The sequence below is a fragment of the Rhamphochromis longiceps genome, linkage group LG12 (assembly GCF_057381845.1).
Source record: "Rhamphochromis longiceps isolate RC_006_pf linkage group LG12, R_longiceps_female_GT1.1, whole genome shotgun sequence".
In the NCBI taxonomy this organism is placed as follows: Eukaryota; Metazoa; Chordata; class Actinopteri; order Cichliformes; family Cichlidae; genus Rhamphochromis; species Rhamphochromis longiceps.
Window position 1 is genome coordinate 11,791,703 of NC_140568.1, and position 25,225 is coordinate 11,816,927.

The 25,225-nt window shown below is 41.8% G+C and overlaps 1 protein-coding gene across 1 annotated transcript; it reads left to right on the forward strand.

Moving 5' to 3' along the window:
* On the forward strand, positions 1-24,842 carry txnrd2.2 (thioredoxin reductase 2, tandem duplicate 2). The gene is made up of 17 exons (XM_085424763.1): positions 1-91; positions 1,688-1,753; positions 1,836-1,892; positions 1,993-2,137; positions 2,490-2,564; positions 3,288-3,366; positions 4,140-4,202; positions 4,333-4,403; positions 8,012-8,031; positions 8,174-8,265; positions 8,361-8,535; positions 14,465-14,601; positions 18,039-18,134; positions 18,738-18,830; positions 20,038-20,109; positions 20,191-20,288; positions 20,497-24,842. Exons 1-17 carry the CDS (start codon positions 16-18, stop codon positions 20,624-20,626), a joined length of 1,545 nt encoding a protein of 514 aa, XP_085280889.1. The 5' UTR covers positions 1-15; the 3' UTR covers positions 20,627-24,842.
* Positions 24,843-25,225: the final 383 nt, after the last annotated feature.

The window sequence follows — 25,225 nt, forward strand, 5'->3', positions numbered from 1 at the left end:
TTTCATAATAACAACATGGCCGCGTTGTACAGAGGCAGACACCGGTGGAAAAGGATTAATTGTTTGCACATATTTTCAAGAAAACTGACAGGTGAGGTAAAATTATTATGTTGGGACTACATGAACAGGTATTTAAATTTGATGGTATCAACAACTGAAAGCGTTTTCCTGTCAACAGACGGAACGGAAAATGTCGCCAGCAACACTGGAAGTCCTGTTATTTAATGTTATCGGGGTCATTTCTGTAGCTTCTTTAACTCATGGTCACTTTATGCCAGTTTTAGTTTCTGTAACAATGGAAAACGCTCTTTTTCATGGTAGATACTGCGCTGATGAGTAACTGGCTAATTCCTGAGAACTCGTTGAATTTTATATTACCAAACAGGAGCTTCATCACCTAGTTGTTCAAACAATCGTTAGTTAACAGTTAGTGTCTCAATACATGATAGCACTGTCAATATAGATGCCGTAAAACGCTCCAACTACACCCTCATATGTGTTTTGGGGGAATATTTATATAACGACAGCATGTTTACTTTAAGATTAAATTCAGACACGACGTTTCAGCATAATGATAATTAATATTAATAGTTAAAGTTGTCTTGTAAAATAATTCAAGTGGAAAGGAAGGTAGACTGCTGTACCTCCCGTGGACGCTGTTTAGTCTAACACGTGACGGAAATCTTTCAACTGAGGTCAACTGAGGAATGTTTTCAAATCCAGTGTCACGGTGTACAGAAGTTCAACTTAAAAGTGTTACTGTCAATACAACAGTAACAGATCCACAACCCTACTGATAACATAATTCTTAGAAGAATCACCAGACGCCCCACAAAACGCTGCACAATCACAATACTTCACTCACTTAAAATGTGTTTGGCAAACAGCAACACGGATACTAAAACCTGCCATAAATGTTGCAATAAGTCAGTCTGCAGTCTGCGACTGAATGGCGTCAAGTTTCCATACAGCCATCTTCTGTGATAAATCATCGAAAATCACATTTCTGTTGCTGTTTGCACAGACAGAAATTCACACGTACTCAGTCTTCCTTTTCTATGGAAACATGACCAGCTGGCAGCCAGGGTTGAGTCAAGACCCCTCAAGTTGAGCTTCTGTCTGCATTTATAAATTAGACGGCAATTATTTGCAAACCTTGACACTCGCTCTGCGAGTCAGTCCAAGTCAGACTGCAGCTGTTTGCAGAAAGGTTGACTCCTATCAGGGGACCTGTGCAATCACCTTGGAATCACAAATGGTCTTGAGCGTGCAACACCCTCAAGCTGTGGCCAACAATTCACCTCAAGTTCCAGTCACTGAAAATATATGAAAAAAGTCAATACAATCAAGAGTCAGCCACCATTTTTATGAATTATTATTATTTTTGTAGATGCAAGCAAGTTGCTGTCCTTTTTGCACTTATGTGACTGAGTCATTAGCTCGTTTAGATGTTTTTTATTCAAGCCGATTGAATGTAAGTTTGCTCGGCTATTATTATCTCAGGATGGCAATGTGGGAGATGAGCCCTCTAATTTGCAGTATTTCAGTTTATTTCTTAAAATATCAATATTTGTTGTTACTATATCCCCATGTAAAATATCACAATAATATGCTGTATCAATCCCCCCAACTATCCCACCCTTCAAAATTATACTGTGTCTACTATTGATTTTATATTCTCATGCAGGGAAGAACGACTATGACCTGTTGGTTATTGGTGGGGGCTCTGGAGGTCTTGCCTGTTCCAAAGAAGGTGAGGTGTTATCCTTGTTATTCTTTAATTTTTCCAGAGGCATTTTTGAGGAACCCGCTAACAATATGATAACATTTTGCAGCGGCACAACTGGGACAGAAAGTGGCTGTGTTAGATTATGTGGAACCATCTGCCAAAGGTGAAGTACATTTTGCAGAGCATAGTTTTTCAGTTATTTCTACCAACTGAAACACTGAGATTTACAGATGAGACTGAGTGTATTTCACTTTGTCTAACAGGTACCAAGTGGGGTCTTGGTGGTACGTGCGTTAATGTGGGATGCATTCCTAAGAAGCTCATGCATCAGGCTGCTTTACTTGGGACTGCAGTCAAAGATGCTAAGAAGTATGGCTGGCAGATCCCAGACACAGTCTCCCACGACTGGTAGGTCTCACCCAAGCTTAGTTGCTCTTATGTCTCACCTGGAGATAGCACAGAATGAATAGCTCAGTGGCACCATCTAGTGATGTAAGTACAGTAAGACAGGTTTAGGTGTGTCCTCTTTTCCTCTGCAGGTTCGTACTCATTTTTAATCAATAAATTCAAACTTCCTTTAAAAAAAAGACAAAATTAAGAAATTAAAAAAATGCATTAAAACTTTAGTTGGTCTGTCTTTAAAAATAATTTCTAAAGTGTTTAAAATCCCAGCAGTCTGGTCTTTCTTTTCCCTCTTTGCATTGTTTCTTGCTGCAGTGCTGTGGTTGGTTTATAGCATTACCCCTGGTGTGTTTTCCAGGCCCACCATGGCTGAGGCTGTTCACAACCACGTCAAGTCGCTAAATTGGGGCCACAGAGTTCAGCTGCAGGACAAGTGAGTGACAGCAGATCAGCTGTTATCATTATTTAACTTACTGGTTTCAGTGATGTTTCAGTTAGTTAACTCTTTTAATAAAGGGCATAGTGAGTCACTCCTCAGTCTATTTGCTTTTTTGCAGCAATAAATGTTAATATTTGAAATAATCGTGGAACTCTTAATAAAATTGCATATGTTTCATATTGTCTACAACAATTAGTGCGTAAAATAGATATGAAATGTTTTTCACGTGACACTCTTTATCCCTCCCTGTTAATTTTCCATTCTATACTTCCCATAAGATACTTATAAATATTTACACACCAGCCTAGTTCCATTTTTTCTTCTTCTTCTTCATGGCGTCATATTGCTGAAGGCTGTACATTTCTGCTACACACACCACACAGCTGAAGGATTGATCGTCAGTGACCACATGTTGATAGAGTGACTGGCTGTAGGGCAAACAGGTGTTAACCTGTGTGAATGTGCCCAAGCTTCAACCACAAAGCTTTCAATCCAGTGAGATCATTTGTTTGGACTCGAGTGTTAATGTTACTTATAGGAATTCTTTTTTTTTTTTTAAATAACAATTAGCCAAAAGGGGATGTTTTTTTAACTACAGGCAAAGCAGATACAACATGCAAGTGTTTGAACAGGTTCACTTATGCTGCTTCGTGTTCTCTTCAATAAACATCATTTAATACTACGTAAAATATATATATACTGTTTACTGTTTTGCAGGAAGGTGAAATATATGAACCTTAAAGGAAGTCTGGTGGATGAGCACACAGTCAGAGGACTGAGTAAAGCAGGGAAGGAGGTGGGCTGCAATATTAACTGAAACTGGCTGTTGGTTACTGAGAATATAACGTGTGGCGTATATCCCATTTTAACAGGTTAATGTCAACAGTATTTCTTTAAGTCGTTTAATTTTTCTTGTTTTCGCTGGTATATTATGAAATGTACATTTAAGTAAAAGAATGTTAGTTTCGATGTCTCGTTAAAGAGGATCTGTTATGATAATTTCCACATAAGCCTTGTTTAGGTTATACTAAACTTTGGTGCTGTACATCATCAATGGTCTAAAACAACCCTTTGTAGTGCCCTGCTTTCCTTTAATCCAGCTTTCTTCTACTTGGAAACAAAAGAGTTTACAAGCGTCTGTCCTCCCATTTAGAGCTTTAAGCCTGACTTGATCATATTAAGGAGATGCTCTATCTTTAACATCATACGCAGTCAAGAACAGAGAAAATATGTCAGAAATGGAGTGTGTACAGTGGTCTGAATTTTAGTCGTGTTTCAAATGAGCATCTAATGGTATGTATATATCCATCAGTCCATCCGTTCTCTATTGCTTATCCAATTCAGGGTCCTCGGGGGGGTGGGAGCCTATCCCAGCTACTATAAGGCGAGAGGTGGGGTGCACTCTGTATATATGATGGAAAATATGGAAGACTCACAAAGAGCGCCGCTTCCATCAACACCATAATGCTGAATACTGCAGGGACCACTTGCTTTCATTTGACATTTCCTCATGTTTTGAAGGAAATGAACAAAAGCTGTTATTTATCACTTCCCTCTCCTCTTCTATAGACCATCCTGACTGCCAAGAACATTGTGATCGCCACAGGTGGACGGCCCAAATACCCCACTAATGTAAATATGCCATAGACCTAATATGCCACACTCAAGGAAACTGTTCCCCCTTTGTTGTGTTTAACATTATCTGCAGACCTGTTGACTGATAGATTGATATTTTTGTTCATAGCTTTAACTGTTGTTGCAGATTCCTGGAGCAGCGGAGCATGGCATCACCAGTGACGACATATTCTGGTTGAAGAAGTCTCCTGGAAAAACGTGAGTGCACACGAACACACATCTCATATGTGGCCTCCATGTTGCTGCTGCTTCCAAATAACTACAGGATTGTCGTCATCGTTCTCTATACATTACGCTACAGTGAAAATAGAATCGCCAACCTTTGCAGCTCTCTCGCCGCTCTACCCACCGAGCTACCTCGCTCGCTGACATGGCACATCTCGCCTGTTACGCACTGTAATCATTCATCAGGGACATGCAGTTTGTTTTTCTCCCTTCCTGTCAGCCTGTCCTCGCCTCATGATTCAGATTAGCAGTGTGCATCCTGACCTTTAGAGAACAAGCCCTTTAATCCAGCCATTTAGTGCCTGTCACCACCTGGTTAATTGGTCTTTCCCTGAAGTTTCCTCTTGGCACATCGCGCAGATGGTGACTAGTGGTTGTGGTGTACCTGGCTGCGGAGGTTGTTTGCTTTGTGATGATAGATAAGCAGAAATAATTATTCCGATAATAAAGCTCCACATAAACATAAGCATGTAGTTATTAACTGTTCATATTTACAAATGTTTTTCTTTTTAATGTCGATTTTATTGGTTTGGTTTTGTGACTGTAGCAACCTGTTGCATTGTCTTGTTAAACACCATCAAATATTTGTGTGTGAAACTGAATTATCCACTCAGGGAGACCACTTGAGCTCAGGAAGTCCTTTGATGTAAGCGAGCGTTGGTTAGTGGAGTCCTCCGACTTCTCCGCAGGCACAGTTGTGCATTAGCATTAGCCTCCTCGCAACAGGAACTTAATCACACACTGTAGCGTGAGCCGAAGGTGTTGTCTTGTTGAGGCATCAGCTGTGTAGGTGAGGTCCGGGAGGTTGTTGCTGGAGGCAGAGCTCGTGTAGAAGGGGGTTACAAAGCGAGTGATGGGTGTCTAATGGACCTTGAAGCAAACACACACACAAATGACAGATCTGGCTTCGGGGCCAGAGTCCAGCCCTACCTGGCAGCCATCAGCATGCTATCAGAGGAAAACAGTGAGCATGTGCCAACAGGACATTGATACTGGTGTGGCACAGTATTTGGGTTTTTGTAGTGGCTCTAACCTTGTTCTGTGTTGTGGACCACATGTAGCATGAAGAGGTCTTCCGTGTCTTTTTAGAGAAATGACGCAGTTGCAGAGCACAACATGTCAGAATGAAACATGAACATAGTCATGGATAGACCCACATACGATACCTGCTTCTGTACAGAGACAAAACTGTCACTTGATCATTTACGTTAGCGGTTCTCAAACTGAGAGCAAGTCTGTGGTAAAAAGCAAATTTTTCTTGAGATAGAAACCCCACCGTTTTGGTTTTAGAGAATTTTCAAATCCCCACTCTATACCTCATCACTTGTATAAGTCAAGGTCAATGGTCCTCTTTTGGGCCAGCTTATTGTCAACAGTGTAACCCTGTACTGTAACCTATATACCAGCCCGGCCTCGCATAGCTCTGCAATAAAGTGCAATAATTGGGCCCAAAGAATGTATTTTAACATCACTTTGCAAAAGTCAAAGGCCAAAAATGTGTATAAAAACACATTTCTTTTTCACAATTCTTAATGTAAACTGTCAATTAATATTATCTACATCAGCGGTCTCCAACCTTTTTTGCGCCCGACAATATTTTCACGGACCGGCCTTTAAGGTGTCGCGGATAAATACAACAAAATAAAACTGGTACCGAAGAAAAGAAGATTTATTCGTAACACACGTGAAAAGACCCAGGAAAACTGAGTAAACGATAAAAACGATAACAAAATAACGCTGAAAACTGATAAAAACCCTGAAAACCACACATTTCACACCTGAGCCTCAACTCTCGCGGCCCGGTACCAAACGACTCACGGACCGGTACCGGTCCGAGGCCCAGGGGTTGGGGACCGCTGGTCTACATCCATTCATAGTTAGAATGATAACTTCCTTTATAACTTCCCCACATGGATGCATAGCTTTAGTGCTTTTGCTGTTGTACAAACACACAGTTTTATGAAACTGGCCCAAAAGTGTTAACTTGCACCCACAGTAAATACACAGTACTACATCAGCATTATTCTCATAAATACCTTTTATTTTAAATGACTTCTAATTCTGATAAAAAGTAGGAATTGCAGAAAAAACAGTTGAAGCTAAAATGCAGTGTCATTCAGTTTTTTTTCCTCAGTTTTTCAAAGTAAATGCATCAGTTGTTATGTTGAGGACTTTAATACTGAAATGCTAGTTAAAGGCAGTCATACTGTTACATTATAATCCAGCTGTAACCTTTGTCAGACTCACCAACAGCAGTAATCTAACATGAGAGAGGAGATGACATTGTGGCCAACCTGAAATACTTTCAGGACAAGTAAGCAGCTTGTAATGAAAAATATCAAACTCCTACTGTCCTTTGTAGCAATATCTGCCGACATACTCAACAAGGACACAGAAATATCCAAATGTGTATCTTATTCCTGACTTTTGACGAGCTGCCCAAGGTTAACTGGCAGCCACCGACCGCTGAAAGCACAGCTACTTCCTCAGGAAAAAGGCCTTGGTTAGAGTCCCCATCAACGCGCTACCACTGCGATCAGGAGCCAAGCCTCAAGCAATGTACATGTTTCCTGGGTGGCTCCCTGTCCAACTTGTCACTTTAAATAAGATTAAATGATTTGAATTTTTCCTTTTATTACTGGATTTTTTTGTTTCTTGTTTTTAATCATGGTGATACTCTGGCCTGTGAACCTAATGCATGTTTACTAAGCTGATGTGAATTTTACAACCTCTGGTTTCCCTCAAACGTTGCCATTATTGAAGAGGGTCAGTAGGGTTGTAAAGGTTCAAATCATCATCATCCTTTTAAAGAATGTTTTGTATTTTTAAAAGAATGTGTTGCAGCTGCACAGACCAGTCAAACGTACTGTCAAACACAATGGAGCAGAAGAAGAGTTGTGATGGGGGGTTGGGGGCTGGAACCAGGTTCTCAGTGATGAAAGTGTGGAATCAAGCTAAACCTCTTTGCCTAATCTTCTTTAAGCTACTACACAATACATGTTAAGTGCAGGTGTGCATTGCGTAGACGTGGGGAACATGGGCACTGATGCTTTCAGTGGTTAGTGATAGCACGGACAGGGGTAGGATGTGCCGCAGGCAACCAGAGCTGTCATGTGGAGCAGACGTAAGGGAGGAAGGTCTGTTTTGTGATGCTAAAAGGGGCCTCATCCATGAGGGTGATAGCCTTCACTCAGCAGGAAGATGGGTGGACTTGAGCCCTGAACATGGCACACCCCATCTGCGGGGATTAGCCTAAACGCCGGCAATTAGATCTCCTCAACGCTACAGATCTCAGCGTGATTACAAGCGTGATTCATCTGGACCACACGCGAGCACAGAGCACACATAGTTTTTACTGTCGCTGTTTTCTGCATTTTCTTCACACGTCCTCACTCGCGAGGTTATGAAGTTTTAAAATTCCCCACCTGTCTAATTCGAGGATTTAAAGTAAAAACATTTTGAGCTTTTAGCTTTGGATTGGTTTTGTTTTATTTGGCCAAAGTGAGCGGCGCAAATGATGAAATGTATCTTTATTGCATTGTTAGTTTTGCTAAGAGCTTCTCTGTATTTGTGTTTTGCAGACTTGTGGTCGGAGCCAGCTGTATCCTTTTGTCTGCCACAGAGCTGGTAAATGAAGCCATTGTGTAAGGTGTGCTGATCATCAGCTGACAAATGGTGAAGTTGTTGCCTTTCGGCATCTAATAAAATAAAACAGCTCTAGTCCTCAACCTGATGTTGCTCAGATGTAGCTCTGGAGTGTGCAGGCTTTCTCAAAGGCATCGGCTTGGACACCACAGTGATGGTTCGCAGCATCGCTCTCCGGGGTTTCGATCAGGTACTGCTCTCTGAACCAGGTTCTCTGTATTCTGGGCATTGTGATAGAAAACTTTTCCATGTTTGAATTTGGATGTTCTCTTTTGGTTCGTACAGCAAATGGCAGGTCTAGTGACAGACTACATGGAAGCCCATGGGACCAGATTCGCATGGAAATCTGTCCCAAACAGAGTAGACAAACTTTCCTCAGGAGCCCTGCAGGTCACCTGGACTGACACCCAGACAGGGAGCGAGCACAAGGACACATTTGACTCCGTGTTATGGGCAGTTGGTGAGTTTGTGTGTGTTAGAGGGACATCTTGAAGATCAATTGGAGATCTGGAGAGTTAGAAACTCATTATGTGCTTACTGACTTGACTTGATTCTGACACAAGTTAGATAAAGATTCTAGACTTGACCTCTACCTGACTGTTGTGAGCCTTGAGTTCCTTGAAAACATATTGGCCTTGATTCTGATATAGGCCTTCTTGTCCAATATCAGTGTCTGACCTCACAAATGTGCATCTGGAAGAACAGTCACAAATTCCCATATACACACTTCTAAACCTTTTGGAAAGCCTTCCCAGAAGAAGTGGCATCATATTAAACCCCATCTATTAAAAATGGGATGTCAATCAGGTTCATATGCATGTGACCGCAGACGAGTGAATATGCTCGGCAATATAGTGTAACTCCTTATTCTCTATTTTGTAGAGCTTTTACTGAGACCACATTTAATAGTCTCTCAGTGTAACCACGTATCCCTGTAATGAAACTCTGGTGTTACTGTTTTCTCACTGCCACCGGTTTCTCTGTCATCTAAAATAGAGTGCAGTGTCAGCAGATAGCACATGAATCAAGGCTGAAAACAAAGTAATAAAGACTGAGTGATGGGAATGGCCAGGGGAAGTGTTAATCACCCACTCTTGGCTCTCTGGTTGGAGGAGGGCAGGATGCACCCAGCCACAGGGTCACTACGTTCCCCTCTTTGTTCTCTATCTCTGCTCCTTCCTGCCCGTGCCAACCTTGCGGAAACCAACCTTGCATCTGTCACTGCCATCCCTACTCATAACCCTCCGCCTGCCATTACCAGCAGTCCTCCTCCTCTTCCTCCTCCTCATCTATTCATGCTGTATTCTATCGTTTCACTTCTGTTATACCAGCAGCATGAGAAACAATGGAAGGAATAACCGTCCATCAGGGCCACAATTGTGGGTTTGTTTGTGTTGCATGCTTTCAAAAGCAACACTCTGCTTCCAAAAAACTGACCAGAAAAGTTTTGAGTGTTTGCGTGAGAGAGAAGGGGGATCCCTCGGCTCAGTGCGTGTGACAGCAACGAGGATGTGCGTGACCCTGCAGCTGAGATGACGTTCTTTCTTCCCTCCCGCGACTGAATTCCCACGTCGTCCTCTCAGCGTTAGACTTATGGTGTGAATGTTTCCACTGAGCGCGCGTATCAGCAGACACTTGTGAACATGTGTGAGACATTGCTTAGCTCATGTTTCCTTCTTTGTTTAGAGCGAGAGTTCAAAGCCTTTACATTTTAGAACTCAACAAAGTGTAAAAATTAATTTACTCCCAATTCCCCGTACACAAAACATCTCTGTATTTTCGGCTTGTTTTTATCGTCTTCACATTTTTCACTATTTGCAGCAACACTGTAGTTTTAACGGGTTTCCAGAAATTGTCAAAGTTTCCTCTCTTTTGGTGCCGCTAGCTGAAACCCCTCTGAGGCCTGTATCTATATCAGTAAAGTGAGAACCAGTAACAATGTAGCTTCTGCTCTTTGAAGTGTGGATGCAGGAGTTATGAGTACAAGGCCACTTCCCTTTACTGCTGCCTTACACTAGAGGCCAGGCAGAGTCCCAGGCCTCTGTGGAGTTATTAAAGGCCAGAGGGGACCAGGGGACCGTATCACCACAGTCTACCACATCCTTCTCTATGTCCATGCCTCTCTCCACCTTTCCCCCGCTCCTTCCTGACCTCATGGCCGCCGCTCCTCTGTCCAGGTGTGCCCACAGAAACACACCAGGAAACATAACATTTGCACATTTCCTGTCATGCATACAGACAGTGGGCACATTAGTCTTCTTCCTCACTGTCCTCTGCACTGCTCCAGGATGTCATTGGAAAACATTTCCTTTTTTTTTTTCTTTTCTGTTTTATGAGATTTTGTTTCAGTTCAGTTTCTTTGTAAGTCTTCAGTTTAACACTGCTGACCTGCTCCACTTGTATGAGTGTAATTTGATCCGATTTGACTGAAAGTGCTGGCAACACAGTTAGCTAAGCCCACAGTTGTCATCGCATTTCAATTAAAATGTTGCTGAAGTGTGATTGTTGCCAAAAGCTACATGTGCTCACATTTGACCAGCAGCTCTCGGCCCTCTGACCGTGTTCTGAGGTTGGCAGAAAACATTTTGTTCTTACAGGAATCTGTCACGCAAATTAAAATACTCAGTGAGAAAATTGGTCATTATTAGAAAGATGTTCAGTATGGTGTTAGAGCAGAAGCTATACATACAGTATGGGCGGTCACATTATAGTGTTAGATTTGAGTTTTACACAAATAATTTCTTTCTTGTTTATAGAATAAATACATTGAGGTGCTCTGTTTTTTTTTCTTCTAGTTACTCTGTATAACCTGATGCCTCAAGAAAAATTCATCTATTTCATCTTTGTTTATATGGTTTATGTTTTTGATCAGGAAAGCATCCAATCTTATTTTAACTTGTGCAGTTACACACATAAAGACCAGATATATAAAAAGAGTCTGTACTTACTGCTCAGAGTTTATTGATAATTGTTTTTATAGGCTAATTTGGACAATTTTTCATTTTAGATTAATTGAGAAGTGCTTTTATTTGTCGGTTGCAGTTTCCCACAACTGAGATGACAGACCTTGCCGACCGTACATACACTACACAAACATCACACACAGATATTATGACACCATAACACAATGAAAAGCACAGACAAGCAACATGGGAAAATATTCCAGTGTGAAAATATTTTATAATCTAAAGTATACAGTAACTCAGTGACAGACATGTATTTATGTCGGAGAGATGAATCTTTTGAAACAGGATCTAGATCATTATCAGAAGTCTCCTTGTAAGCAGAACTATACTAAACAAGTGAGAAACAGTAAAATTTAACCTTCCTAAATATTGTCTGACACTCCACAGTATATACTTTTTTATTACCATATTTACAGGCTGGTGTAAACTACTTGTTAAACCTAACTGGTTAAGTTTTACCTGTTGACTTCTGAAGATTCTCGAGAGCTCTAATCTTCCAGCTGTGTCAGCCATATCTCGTCATGGCCTTCAGCTACAGATTTGTTAGAAAGTCTTTATAAGTTTTTATAAATCGATTCATTCCTAAATGCAAATATGAAATAGAGTTGCTATAGTAAATGCAGTTAAATTACTCATGTCACATGTGATGACACTTTTGAAATTACACATTAATAAATTAAGTCGTTAATAAAATACATTTGTATATTACAACTAGTTTGTAGTGTTTTACTTTATACTTGTAAATACTAATTGGGACCTGATGTATTCCTAATTTTAAATTAATAATACAGAAATTAAAAATTGAATTGAAAAAACCTCATTTAAACAGGAAAAAGATACAATGTCTAAGTTTTGCTACAAATCACTACAAAATATTCCAACTCAAGAATGACAAGTATTGCAGTGTTTGGGTCTCACAGGACAGGAAAATATTTAGAATTCAGTCTCTCGGGAATAAGTAATGACTGGCTAACTTCCTTGACTCCTCCTTCTCTGTGCTCTCAATCCCATTAAGCCACACATGCTGTAGAGCCCTAGACAGGTCCCTATAGCCCCCCCACCCCCCCAGTCTGAGAGGAAGGGGAAGGACGTTGTTCTTCGGCTCCAGCCAGGAAAAAGAGTCTCAGGCGTTTGTTGTTTTTGCTGTCCGATAGCATCTACATGGGCACCTCAGGACTGGGTGTTTATTATTGCTACCCATGCAGGTTGCAAAAAGCTATGCTGAGAATGGGGGAGCATGTGGTCCATGCTCCATCACCATGGAGACTTGGTGTTGACAGCATCAGTCAGCCATTCCCAGGAAGTGTCAGAAATTGCACCTTGGGATGTCCCAAGGGATCAGGGGGATGCCCATGCACAGCTGCTCATCAGCTGACCAGACTTCGAGTTTTTGCCTTATAATCACTGGTAATGGTACTGTTTAAAGATGAGATTTATCCAATAAAAGGCAATCTTAAACCTAGAGATATTAAATATACAGTGATGTAAAATGGAAAAAATATCCTATTTGAGATGCTAATACAATTATTTAATGAGTTTCTCCTAAATTTTATTAAAGATGTTCAAGGTCCTTAAAAATGTCAGTGTTTTTTGGTGTTCTCCTGCTTCTGTGCTGCCAAACTTAACTATTAAGCAAGCACACAGATTATTAGTATCTAGACTTCTCACAGAGGTCCAGTGTAACGGCTGAAATTTTGGGTATAAAAATGTAACTCAAGTTACAGGTTTTTTATATATACAGTGGGGCAAAAAAGTATTTAGTCAGCCACCGATTGTGCAAGTTCCCCCACTTAAAATGATGACAGAGGTCAGTAATTTGCACCAGCGGTACACTTCAACTGTGAGAGACAGAATGTGAAAAAAAAATCCATGAATTCACATGGTAGGATTTGTAAAGAATTTATTCGTAAATTAGGGTGGAAAATAAGTATTTGGTCACCTCAAACAAGGAAAATCTCTGGCTCTCACAGACCTGTAACGTCTTCTGTAAGAAGCTTTTCTGTCCCCCACTCGTTACCTGTATGAATGGCACCTGTTTGAACTCATCATCTGTATAAAAGACACCTGTCCACAGCCTCAAACAGTCAGACTCCAAACTCCGCCATGGCCAAGACCAAAGAGCTTTCGAAGGACACCAGGAAAAGTATTGTAGACCTGCACCAGACTGGGAAGAGTGAATCTACAATAGGCAAGCAGCTTGGTGTGAAAAAATCAACTGTGGGAGCAATCATCAGAAAATGGAAGACATACAAGACCACTGATAATCTCCCTCGATCTGGGGCTCCACGCAAGATCTCATCCCGTGGGGTCAAAATGATCATGAGAACGGTGAGCAAAGATCCCAGAACCACACGGGGGGACCTGGTGAATGACCTGCAGAGAGCTGGGACCAAAGTAACAAAGGTCACCATCAGTAACACACTACAACGGCAGGGAATCAAATCCCGCAGTGCCAGACGTGTTCCGCTGCTGAAGCCAGTGCATGTCCAGGCCTGTCTGAAGTTTGCCAGAGAGCACATGGATGATACAGCAGAGGATTGGGAGAATGTCATGTGGTCAGATGAAACCAAAGTAGAACCTTTTGGTATTAACTCAACTCGTCATGTTTGGAGGAAGAAGAATACTGAGTTGCATCCCAAGAACACCATACCTACTGTGAAGCATGGGGGTGGAAACATCATGCTATGGGGCTGTTTTTCTGCCAAGGGGACAGGACGACTGATCCGTGTTAAGGACAGAATGAATGGGGCCGTGTATCGTGAGATTTTGAGCCAAAACCTCCTTCCATCAGTGAGAACTTTGAAGATGAAACGAGGCTGGGTCTTCCAACATGACAATGATCCAAAACACACCGCCCGGGCAACAAAGGAGTGGCTCCGTAAGAAGCATTTGAAAGTCCTGGAGTGGCCTAGCCAGTCTCCAGACCTCAACCCCATAGAAAATCTGTGGCGGGAGTTGAAAGTCCGTGTTGCTCGGCGACAGCCCCAAAACATCACTGCTCTCGAGAAGATCTGCATGGAGGAATGGGCCAAAATACCAGCTACTGTATGTGCAAACCTGGTAAAGACCTATAGTAAACGTTTGACCTCTGTTATTGCCAACAAAGGTTATGTTACAAAGTATTGAGTTGTATTTTTGTTATTGACCAAATACTTATTTTCCACCCTGATTTACGAATAAATTCTTTACAAATCCTACCATGTGGGTTCATGGATTTTTTTTTCACATTCTGTCTCTCACAGTTGAAGTGTACCTCTGGTGCAAATTACTGACCTCTGTCATCATTTTAGGTGGGGGAACTTGCACAATCGGTGGCTGACTAAATACTTTTTTGCCCCACTGTACATATGCAGTAGTAATTTAATAATGCCCCTCTGTTGTTGTTGTTGTTGTTGTTTTGCTAATATTTCTTAATAACTTCAGGTAGAGCTCCTGAAACCAAAGCCCTGGGCCTAGACAAGCTTGGTGTTCAGCTCAACAAAGAGACGGGGAAAATAGTCGTAGGTCCTGATGAGTCAACCTCGGTGCCAAACATCTACGCTTTCGGTGACATCGGTGAGGTAAGCTTTGTCAACAGCAGACACTGCTTTGTTTAAAAGTGGAGAAACAGCACTATGCTACAGTGGCTGAAAGTCCACACCAATCCCAATAGACTGTATAATACTTTGCATAGTTTAAACATTTGGCCCAGAGATGCCTCAGTTCTGTGATGTTCACAAAATATTAACATGAAGTTAATGTAATTCTGTGGTGATCACATCATTGTATGTCAGCAAAGTACGAGCTGGTTGTTGTGATTGAAACGGTACAGCTATTATTTCTTATACTGGTGTTTACTGGAGAGAAGACGAGCTAAAGTTGGAACTGTCTAAGTGGATGGTCAAGAGCTTCTCTGAACTTGCAGCATTTCAAGCAAAATCTTTTCTCACAGTACAGAGAAGGTCCAGGTTTAGAACATTTAAGAATGACACCAAGTGGACTTAATAAGGGACTTACTTTTCTCTTGGTAGGGTATTACTTTTAAAACACACTTCAAACCAAAAGCACTATTAAATGCATAAGACTATATTTAAGTAATATATAAATAAAAATAAATTAGGCAACTTAATATAGAAAATAAATAATTTCTAGTTTCTTCAAAATTACAATTTGACTATAGAAACGTTTGTGTTTTTGTATTTTATATATATCCTGAGTCAGAAATGAAATTGAACATGTACTAACTTCCAACTAATGCATTTTTTTTTTTTAAACCGCTGCAGCTAAACAATCTTTTTTTTTTTTTTTTTTTTTTTTTTGCCTGTCCCGTTTGGCTCTTTTGCCATCAGAATTGTTGTCTAAAGGCAAAGAAAGATGCCCAACGGATTTACTTTACCAAATTGACCATCCCAGCCTTGCCGTAATGGTCCATTTGATTCACCTTTTATTGTTTATTTTATTTTCACTTGCTGAATACGGGACAGACTTGACTGGGGGAAAGAAGGGGAGAAAGAAAGAGGGAAAGAGAAACAGCTGAGAAGAGGGACGGGGGAGAAGGGCAAAAAACAAAAACAAAACTTCCAACTAATGCTAATATAAAAATAAAGATTTAATGTAAAAATGTTTTACAGTCATTCTCTTTTTATAAATACTTTGTAAATTTGTCCAGACTGTACACTGTGGATGTTAAAATTTTCTAGAATGGTGGATGTTTAGTAGGTAAACACTTGATTGATACTGACACAGAAAGTATGAATGCTGAAAACAAAATATTTGAACCTGCCGAGATTAAAGGAAGTAACTGCAAAAAGGCCATTTTTTTGAAATAAACCTAAAAGCCACATCACACAAGATCAGATTAGTAAAACTTTAAGAACAGCAAGAAGTCTTTTTTTGTATGACTTCAACAAGCCAGCTTATATTTAAAAGCTCTGAAATGTAAGTCTCCACTAACAGCAAGACTACAGCATTTTTTCATTTTGCTAAAAAAAAAAAAAAAAAATATATATATATATATATATATATATATATATATATATATATATATATATATATATATATATATATATATATATATATATATATATATATATATATATATATATATATTTTTTTTTTTTTTTTTAATTTATTTTTTTATTTTAGTACTACTTGAGCATAACGAATAAAATAAAATTATTAACTTGAATCCCTTTGATGTTTTTTGCCCTTCTCTACTGCATGATCACTGCAGACAACATCATCGCAGAATGCATCTCTTTGCACCAAATAGCAATATTTTCTATGCGAAGTATAGTTTGAAAACCCTTTCTGCCATTTATTGTTTTCGTGTGGACAAAGTGGATCTCTGTGCATTACGTACGTGCCAAATATGGAACTGCAGGACCAGAGTAACCTCCAGGAAAAGAAAGCTTTTCTCACATTGTACTATAACACAAACAGTTTAATGACTTTTCTTTTACAAACTGCATATGTTTTCTATCTTGAAAGTCATAAAAAAAGACAAATAATTTGCATGATTAAAATTTTGACAGCTTCTTCTTTCATTTCATTTTTCTATATTACAGTATTGCATCTTTATTCATTCAGTTTGACCTACAAAACTGAGCTGAACTCTGATTAAGTGAAGGTGTGCAGCGAGCTGGGCTTTAACAAAACCAGCACTGGGTGTTCCAAACTGAACCAACCGTGTTAAGACTAGTTAAACCTGCAGCATCTAATGTGTTGGTTTCCCCCACCCCCCCAACCAGCTGTACTTCCTTCCTGCCTCCAAGCCTTGTTGCGCACACCGGCAGAGCTTCTTTTTGATTGACAGCTGGCTGTGATCAGTTGTGCTGCACCCTAAACTGACAGTCAGCTTTACACAGCATTTGAAAAGCTCAAGGATTGATATCCCTCCCAATTAGTCCAGCACTTTGATTTTTTTCCTTTCCCCCTTCCATCTGAGTGCCAAGAAATGCATTATAATGACGCATGCCGTCTGGTGTTTAAACACTTACTGGAATACCAGAGAGCACGGCTGCATACATTGTAGGAGATGCTTTTGGACAACAGGATGTGTGGTGGTAATTTAACAGGTTGAAGTCATGCCTTTAGAATTGCCCTGCAGCCCTGCTGTTTCCTGCTCACTCCAGTTCTACGTCTGTCTGTGTATGTATCCGGAGCCATGCGCTTGTCTCTTTTGGCATCCTTTCAAAACAATAAATGCAAAAACACAAAAGCAGAGATTGTTTTTGTAAGTGAGTGAGACAGTGTAAAGGTGTAGCACTTGTTACTTGTGTCACTCCCTGACTCAGGATTTTTCCTCTGTGGATTTGTGCTAATGTATTAATGTTACTGGTGCAAACAGGAGATCTCTAAGATGACTTAAATTTCCAAGACACACTGCTGAAAATAACAGCTGAGACTGACCACCTGTAAACCAATAAAGACAAGAATAAAAGTCTGAGCACAGAATGTGAGGAGGACATGTAGACGAGCCCTTGAATCTGTGCTGCATTATTAACTGAATACAGAAAAATCATTGGTGTATGCATTATAAAGTTTGCATGTGAAGTTCTGCATGTCTGGCTTATAGAGTCAAGAGCCTGAAGTGGAATTGTCTGAACTCGCATGTCACTGGTATGCTGCTGTACGATGGACAAGAAAACAGCACCTCAGTAGCTGAGTGTAGATTTGCCTGTAATTATGACCGTTTCTGCTCAGTCTAAGAAATGACAGTCTGAGCAAGACTGTCAGGGTGGAACAGAAATCTTGTTTTAGAGCTGCAGGAACTGGAGTCGTATACTGGACATCGCAAGTGTCAAATTTTGCTTGTGGGCCTTTAAAGATTTATGTTATTTTACTTTCTCAGATTGCGAGCTGGCCTGTTTAATTTGCCTGGTGTGTGTGTGTGTGTGTGTGTGTGTGTGTGTGTGTGTGTGTGTGTGTGTGTGTGTGTGTGTGTGTGTGTCTGTGAGTGAGTGTGTGTGAGAGAGAGGGGGGAGATTCATTAAGTTCAAATTTTCTTCTGCTTTAGGGGCGTCCTGAGTTGACCCCGACAGCCATTAAAGCTGGAAAGCTTCTGGCTCGCAGACTGGCCGGTCAAAGCACTGAACTCATGAACTACGACAACGTAAGACGCACAGAAATGCAAAAAAATACATACAAACGCGCACACACACACACACACACACACACACACACACACACACACACACACACACACACACACACACACAGAGCACCTTTCTTGCTTGTTGGGCCTTTTGCATCTATACATTACGCTTCTTTTGTGTGTAATTATGATCATTTCTGCTGTTTCCGTGGTTGGAGTCTCTTATGTACTCCCCCATCCACCCCCATATGATTCATAACATAATGTGTCAGCATTTTCCAAAACATCATCATTCTTCTTCCTATGTATACTCTATCATCCATCAACAAGTCTTAATGAAGGCTTTATTATGATTGTTTGGGTTCGCATCCTACAAGAGACTAACACAAGACCAAGACTAATAAGCTGCCGTCTATTTGATGCGATGTTCACACCATATTAATCTGTTTGAAATGTGTCACTATTTGTATAATGTCGCATTCTTAGCCTTTTTTTGGGGGGGAAGATTTGACATAAAAAGCAGAGTATTGAGATTATCCGACCCAAACGATGTCCACGATAGAACGGACATTTTGATTCTTGGACTTTTTAAATTCTATGTGTTCTTATTTTGTGTGACAGGTGCCCACCACAGTGTTCACCCCTCTCGAGTACAGCTGTGTAGGTTTGTCTGAGGAAGAGGCTGAGAAAAGGCATGGAAAAGATGGAATAGAGGTAAGACTATATGCTATAAGCAGCTCATGGCAGCTGATTGGTAAAATATTTTCTGAATGGATTTGGAGTATTTTCATATATCCACATTTAATTTTTTTTTCATAGGTGAATAAATATCTGCAGGACTAAGCATATCTACAGTCCCTTGCTGGATGCTTATAGCTAAAACACACTAAGCACTAAGATTAAAGACATTAAATAGATTAGAGCTGAACATTCTTCTAAAACCTCACTCAGGGTGTGACTGAAGTGTGTTAACCGATAGATTACTTAAGATGTCACTGATGGTACTAAAACAACTTAAACCTTGACATAAAAGGTCATTTAATATAAGTTTCATCTGTTTAATTTAAGTGGTCTGTGAGGTGGTCTCCCCACACCATTTGTTAATGTAACAACTGCTGTGGCAACAAACTGCATCTGTGTCTATACCTTCGCTCCATTGTTGTCTTATTTTCTGGGACAATACTCGATGAATAGCTGCGTCTCACACATGCTCAAACAGAATGACACCGGCAGAGCCCAGCGGCTTGTTACTGTCAACATTCTGCATTATAAAAAAAGCACAATGGCCTCTAACACCTAAGCAAACAGTGGCACACACGGGTACACAAAGCCGTATTTTATCTGTTTGTGTACGTGCAGCGTGTGCCAGATGATGGGCAAAAAGCCGCACAAGATCATTGATAAACGGTTTAGCCGCCGAGCTGGGTGCTGCTGGAGGTGAGTGACAGGTGAGCAGGAGGCCTGATTGAGGTGTGTATGGGGTGATGACAGGCAGGCTGAGATCTGAGGAGAAACTGCAGCACCGGGCCCCGACAGCTGCACGGTCCTCACGACTTGTGTCGGCACGTTCGGCGGTAGAATGAAACACGCTGATGCACATGTCTGTGAGGACTTTGAAATCCAATCAGCATCTTAAAGCAGCACTGAGAGTGCTTTTCTTTTAGGCAGACTTTAATTGTAAAACAAAGTACAGTAGAGGCTACAGACCTATGACCTGATATATTTTTTGTTCTCAATTTAAAAAAACAACAAAGTCTGTATCTAATTCTGATTAGCGTTCAGGTATTTGTTGCATTGCTGGAATTGAAAGTTTAAAGTATTTTTACCTTTTCAAAAGAAGAGATCATCATGACTCTTGCCTTTTAGACTGATTTCAAATAATTCTATATTTCTATTTCTCCTTTTTCTACGATATGTATAGATCTACCATGCTTTCTACAAGCCCCTAGAATTCACTGTTGCAGAGCGTGATGCCAGCCAGTGTTACATAAAGGTAAGGCTCGGCTGCAGACTTTTCTGTTGGTACTTTAAACCCCATATAGCAGCTGAATAACTAAAGGCTTCTTGGCTTCAGGTGGTATGTGAGCAGGGTGGCACTGGGAAGATCCTGGGTCTGCACTTCACTGGTCCAAACGCTGGAGAAGTCGCACAGGGCTTTGCTGTGGGCTTCCAGTAAGTTAATACGTCCTCAATCCTCTGATCACTCTCAGGAGCCTTTTCAACCTACAAACACTGTTTTTATCTTCCTGTGGTCCTCAGTTGATTTAACTGTTGATTTGAAAGTCTTTTTTTTTAATGAGACAAAATATGAGGATACGGTGATTCCATGCCGAATGTCAGTAAAAGCAACTTGAAGGGACTACTTGTTTTTGTGTTTTAGGTGTGGGGCGACATATTCTCACCTGATACAGACAGTTGGAATCCACCCCACCTGTGCAGAGGAGGTGGTCAAGGTCCACATCACTAAGCGCTCTGGCTTGGATGCCACAGTAACTGGCTGCTGAGGTTAAGCACCTCGGTCTCTGAACACACAGTGAGCACGCAGGCTCCTCGGGGTGAAAGCAGAAAGTTAGTTAGCCTAGGTTTATCCTCCTCGTTCTCCTCCTAGCTCTCCATTTCTAGAGGGCCCAATGTTTACGCGGCTGGAACCTGTGAATCAATGTCTCTTCACAGGCTGGTGATGCAGGTTATCTTCACTGACACAGCAAGTGATAACCGCAACTGTTATCATACAATCTACACAAACGTTGTGTACATGCTCTAAAATCACCCAGCTATAGATGTGAGGTTCATGAGAGGCCCGCTACAGAGTGAGCGTCTTTTAAATAAACAGGCTCATCAATCAGGATTACGGCCCGCGGTGAGAATTTTGTTGAAACCGCACGAGAAATGTAGACTGGGTCCGAGCGTTCTTCTGAATATATATATTCTGCAAATATTGTTGTTTCTCTGGCTGTACTTCCTGTCCATTAGTCTTGTAGGTGACACATACCATACACCCCACCCGCCCCCACCGTGACACTGATGGATGGCTCCAGGGCCTTCGCCACAGCGACACCGTTCCATTTCCCATGGACACACACAAATAGTCGACGGGGCGCCTGTCAGTCAGCCAGCAACCTCCTGGGCCGGGGCACCCTTGCTTGTTTAGGGCCCAGCAGAGCCCTTTCGTTTTCCCTTCTGTGCGCTCCACCATCTACATGCATGGAAGCAGTGCAGTGGAACTACCAGTGCGTACTGTCAAAAGCTGTATGGATGCCACATCCCAGGCACGGAGAGCTCTATCTATTAATTAGAGTGCTGTGAGTGAGAGCTTTATTACAGCTGCAATACTCAGCCTCACCCAGAGGCGGCACTGTTGCACTCCAATTCTCCCCCCTTTTCTTTTTCTTTTTTTGAGAGGAGCCAAGAATGAAAGACAGGATAGTCAGTGGATAAAACATAAACCTGAATACATTCAGGCTGCACATTTAATCCCTTTAATCCCTATAAAAGATATGTGCTTTTGAATGAAGCTGGAAAGCAGACTGGCTTTATTGGAGCCAAGCTGATAAGGGTTATCTGTTGTGTATTTACATGGATGGCAGGTTAGTTCTCAAGAGTCATCACCTTTGAAGATAAGGTGAGTTGTTTATATCAATAAAGCAGTAATGGACCCCCACAGTTTGCCAAAGTGTTCAAGTTTTCAACCTGCTGCCTGCCGTAGACATCTTGGATTTATTAAGTAGATGAGGAGGGAGGAGGCCTGTCAATAAGGAGGCTTTGCTACAGAAATGGAGGTGCCTAAGAGGAGGGTGCTCAGGGTAGTTTATTTTTATTTGAAGTCTAATCTGCCCAGTCTGATTAATGATTCCGATGAGGGGAGTGACAGCGTGCCAGGAGATGGAGAGATGAAAAAGAGAGAAGGAGAGAGAGCTTCCAGGTTTATTTGGACCCGGGCTGGAGGAGAGAGAGAGAGCTTCTGCCCTGGTTAGGGAGGGATGAGGTGGGTGGTGGTGGGGATTCCTGTGTGCTCTGTTCAGGGCTGAGGTGCTGACTGAAGGACCCTGACCTCCGCTCAGCAGGAACAGCTTGACTCTATCACTTCGAGCACAGAGGGCTCATATGCTGCGGCACTGCATGGCAGGGGCCTTTGGAAAGGGAAGGGGGGGGGAGACAGAACCGTCCAAGCAGCCAACCAACGCAACACCGAGCGGTGCCCGGGGTAATTGAGTCCATGTTCCTGTGCTTAACGAGCCACTTCAGAGACCCCAAGGGTGGGCCCAAGGCAGCGTGAGGGAAGTCGTTGAGGCCATCAGTGTAACTGTAATGTCTGTTTGCTTTTTACCCTCCACTTCCCTTCTGCTTTGTCTCATTTGCTCTGTTATTTTACACACAGTACGGCTGTTCACACGCACAAAAATGAAATGGTCAGTATTTTCTTTTACTAAAACTTTCTGTCCAACTTAAATCATTTCTTTTCGTTGCTGATCAGTCACTCAGGGCCAAAGTTTTGACCAGTTAGCCTCAGCTGTGCTCTGCAGGGGGTCAGGGTTCAACTTTCAGGTCAGCCAGCTAATGATGACCCGCACTAAAAGCCAAAACTGGAGAGTGCAGGTCTGATGTCACCTGGCTGCAAACGTTAGTAGCTGTAAATAGAGAAGTGTCATTTTCTGTTAAAGCTTTGTGATACATAATTTATGTGTAAAGTAATAACACATTTGGTTGCACTGTCCCTAATAAAATAATGATGCCCACTGATTTACTGCTATGTGCCTTAAATAAATGACTCATTGGTCACTGAAAGGGGGAAAGATCCACCTGAAAGCATTTTTAAAAGGATATTGGAGAATTTTGGTGAATGTTTAAGCTTAAAGAAGTCAACATTAGTGACGGTATAAATCTCAATTTCTGTGGGTCTATCTGAAAATAACCTACGTGGCTCAGTGTTAATATCAAGCAGTGTCACGAGGGACGGTTCCACTTTGACCCTGAGTTGTCTCTGCTGACAGGCACCTCTGCTATACAGCCCTGTCACTCAACCCGCTGCACCAACAATGGCAGAAATTCCACTGTGTTTGTTTGGTTAAGGACCGAGCTCTCCGAAAACCCCTGAACCTCCCCAGGATCCACAGCAGCCTCATTCACCCTAGGAATGAAGTCGGTGTCAGTCCTAACCCAGACAGTGGGAGTAAAGTTCACCCGCCGTCTCAAGAATAGTCAGCCCCATTTAACAATTGTCTCTCTTCTGCCGCTCCACAATAGAGCAAACAGGCTAAATCCACCTTGAAATGCACTTAGTAGAACATGTCAACATGCCAGGGTGCGCTCAGTCCTACGCTCCGTCTTAATCCAGCCCATTGAGCACTGACAGTTCTCTGTGAGTCAGACATTCACATTTCTTTGTCACTTCAGATCTTGAGCTCTACCATCCAAAGCTGCTGGGAGAGCAGAACCCCTCGTACGCATGTTAAAACACACTTGCTGGGTATGTGGCCTCACAACAAGAGCAAACTCCTTGGGAGGAGGGGAATTGGATACATACCTTGTGTAAACATGAACAAAAAAAATGACGCTTGGAACAGAAAACGGCTCAAAACCTAAGCGAGGATTATCTTGAAGAAATGAATAGGGGCCAAGTATGACTGCCTCTTGTACTGCCTGTATCTGGCTCAAGAGCTGTCAGCCTTAGTTGTTGCCTGCAGGGCCCGGATGGAGTGCAAGGAGTACGATGAGGGCGGGGGGGCCTCCAAGCTCACCAAACTGGTCTCTTAGACTTTCTCCCTCTTCTGGCGTCCCAGGTTTGAGACAGTTGCTCATTGAAGTCAAGTATGAAATCTGGTGGTTGACCCGTGAAGAATGTTTAGATGAGGCTTCACTGACTTTACACAACTCCACAAAGTCATTGTCACCAGAGCAAAGACATTTAGACGTACAAGCTTGCAGTCTGACTGCTCTCCGTCAGGAATTTCAAGGTTGTCTAGTTTGCTTCGCAGATTCCACGTCTGGTTTTGTTACAAATGTTGCTTCTGAAAAAGACTTTCCTCCCTTCGTGACTACTTATTCAGCTGCACTCAGAAGAAGTAATGGGAGTCTTGTTGGTAGCCCAGCAGAGGTGAGGGCCTGTGAAATGAGCTTATCTGACCCCTGATAAGAACAGGATACCCTGAGGAATGGTCTAAATTCAATACACATGACTCTGTCTTTATCTGAGAGGATGTGGGTGTTTGAAAAGTGGCTACATGTAGCACCGCGGTTAGGTTTGGCCTATCTACACCAGTCCAATAGATGACAATTGGGCATTGGGCGACCAGCAAGGGTATGCTACAGTGTCATAATTTGTGGTTCTGAATCTCCAATGTCATTAAAAGAGCAATTACATACCACAACCTCAGCCCCTAAATCATCTGGACAGGTCTTGCCACACGGGAAGCCGTCTTATTATTTCTGGAAGCGGCACAAAGGTTTATTGAGCTCATGTTTGGTGACGGCGTACAACAAAGAGAGAGTTTGTGTGTATTCGTGCCAGACTATGGCAGTTTGGATCGTAACAGTCTGCATGCAAAAACAATCCAACACATACTCATAATGTTTGGATCTAAACAAGACGTGTCTGGTGTTTTGCATTTGGACCTGCACGAATTAGGATTCTGTTGTTGCACCTTTTCACAACCCCTTAATCATCGTCTGTTTGATCAACTGTGTCCCCCACCCCCACCCATTAAAGCACTCGACATTTAGATTAATTGCTCGAGTAATTTCATTATTGTGGAGTTACAGCACACCTTTGCAGCCGCCATTGGTGCTGGAATGAAATGGGATTACAGCAGCGCTTAATGCGGAAAGCCTTGCTTTATCAAGCTGAAAAAGTGAACCAGCCTTAAGCTGCTTCAGAAAGGGAAATCAAAGCTAGCGTGATCAGAAGGATTCACTCATTGAGCTTCAGATAGGAGAACATTTCCAGCAATGGAATGACACGGCTCAGGGAGATATCACCGTTTCATTCAGTCACAGCCCACAAATGCTGTCGTTTTCAGACTCCTCGATCTTCTTATCGTCTACAAACATGGCTGTCGAGTCACTTGGCTGGTCGCACCAACAGTTGTCCACCACTGTAGTCCAGAGTAAAA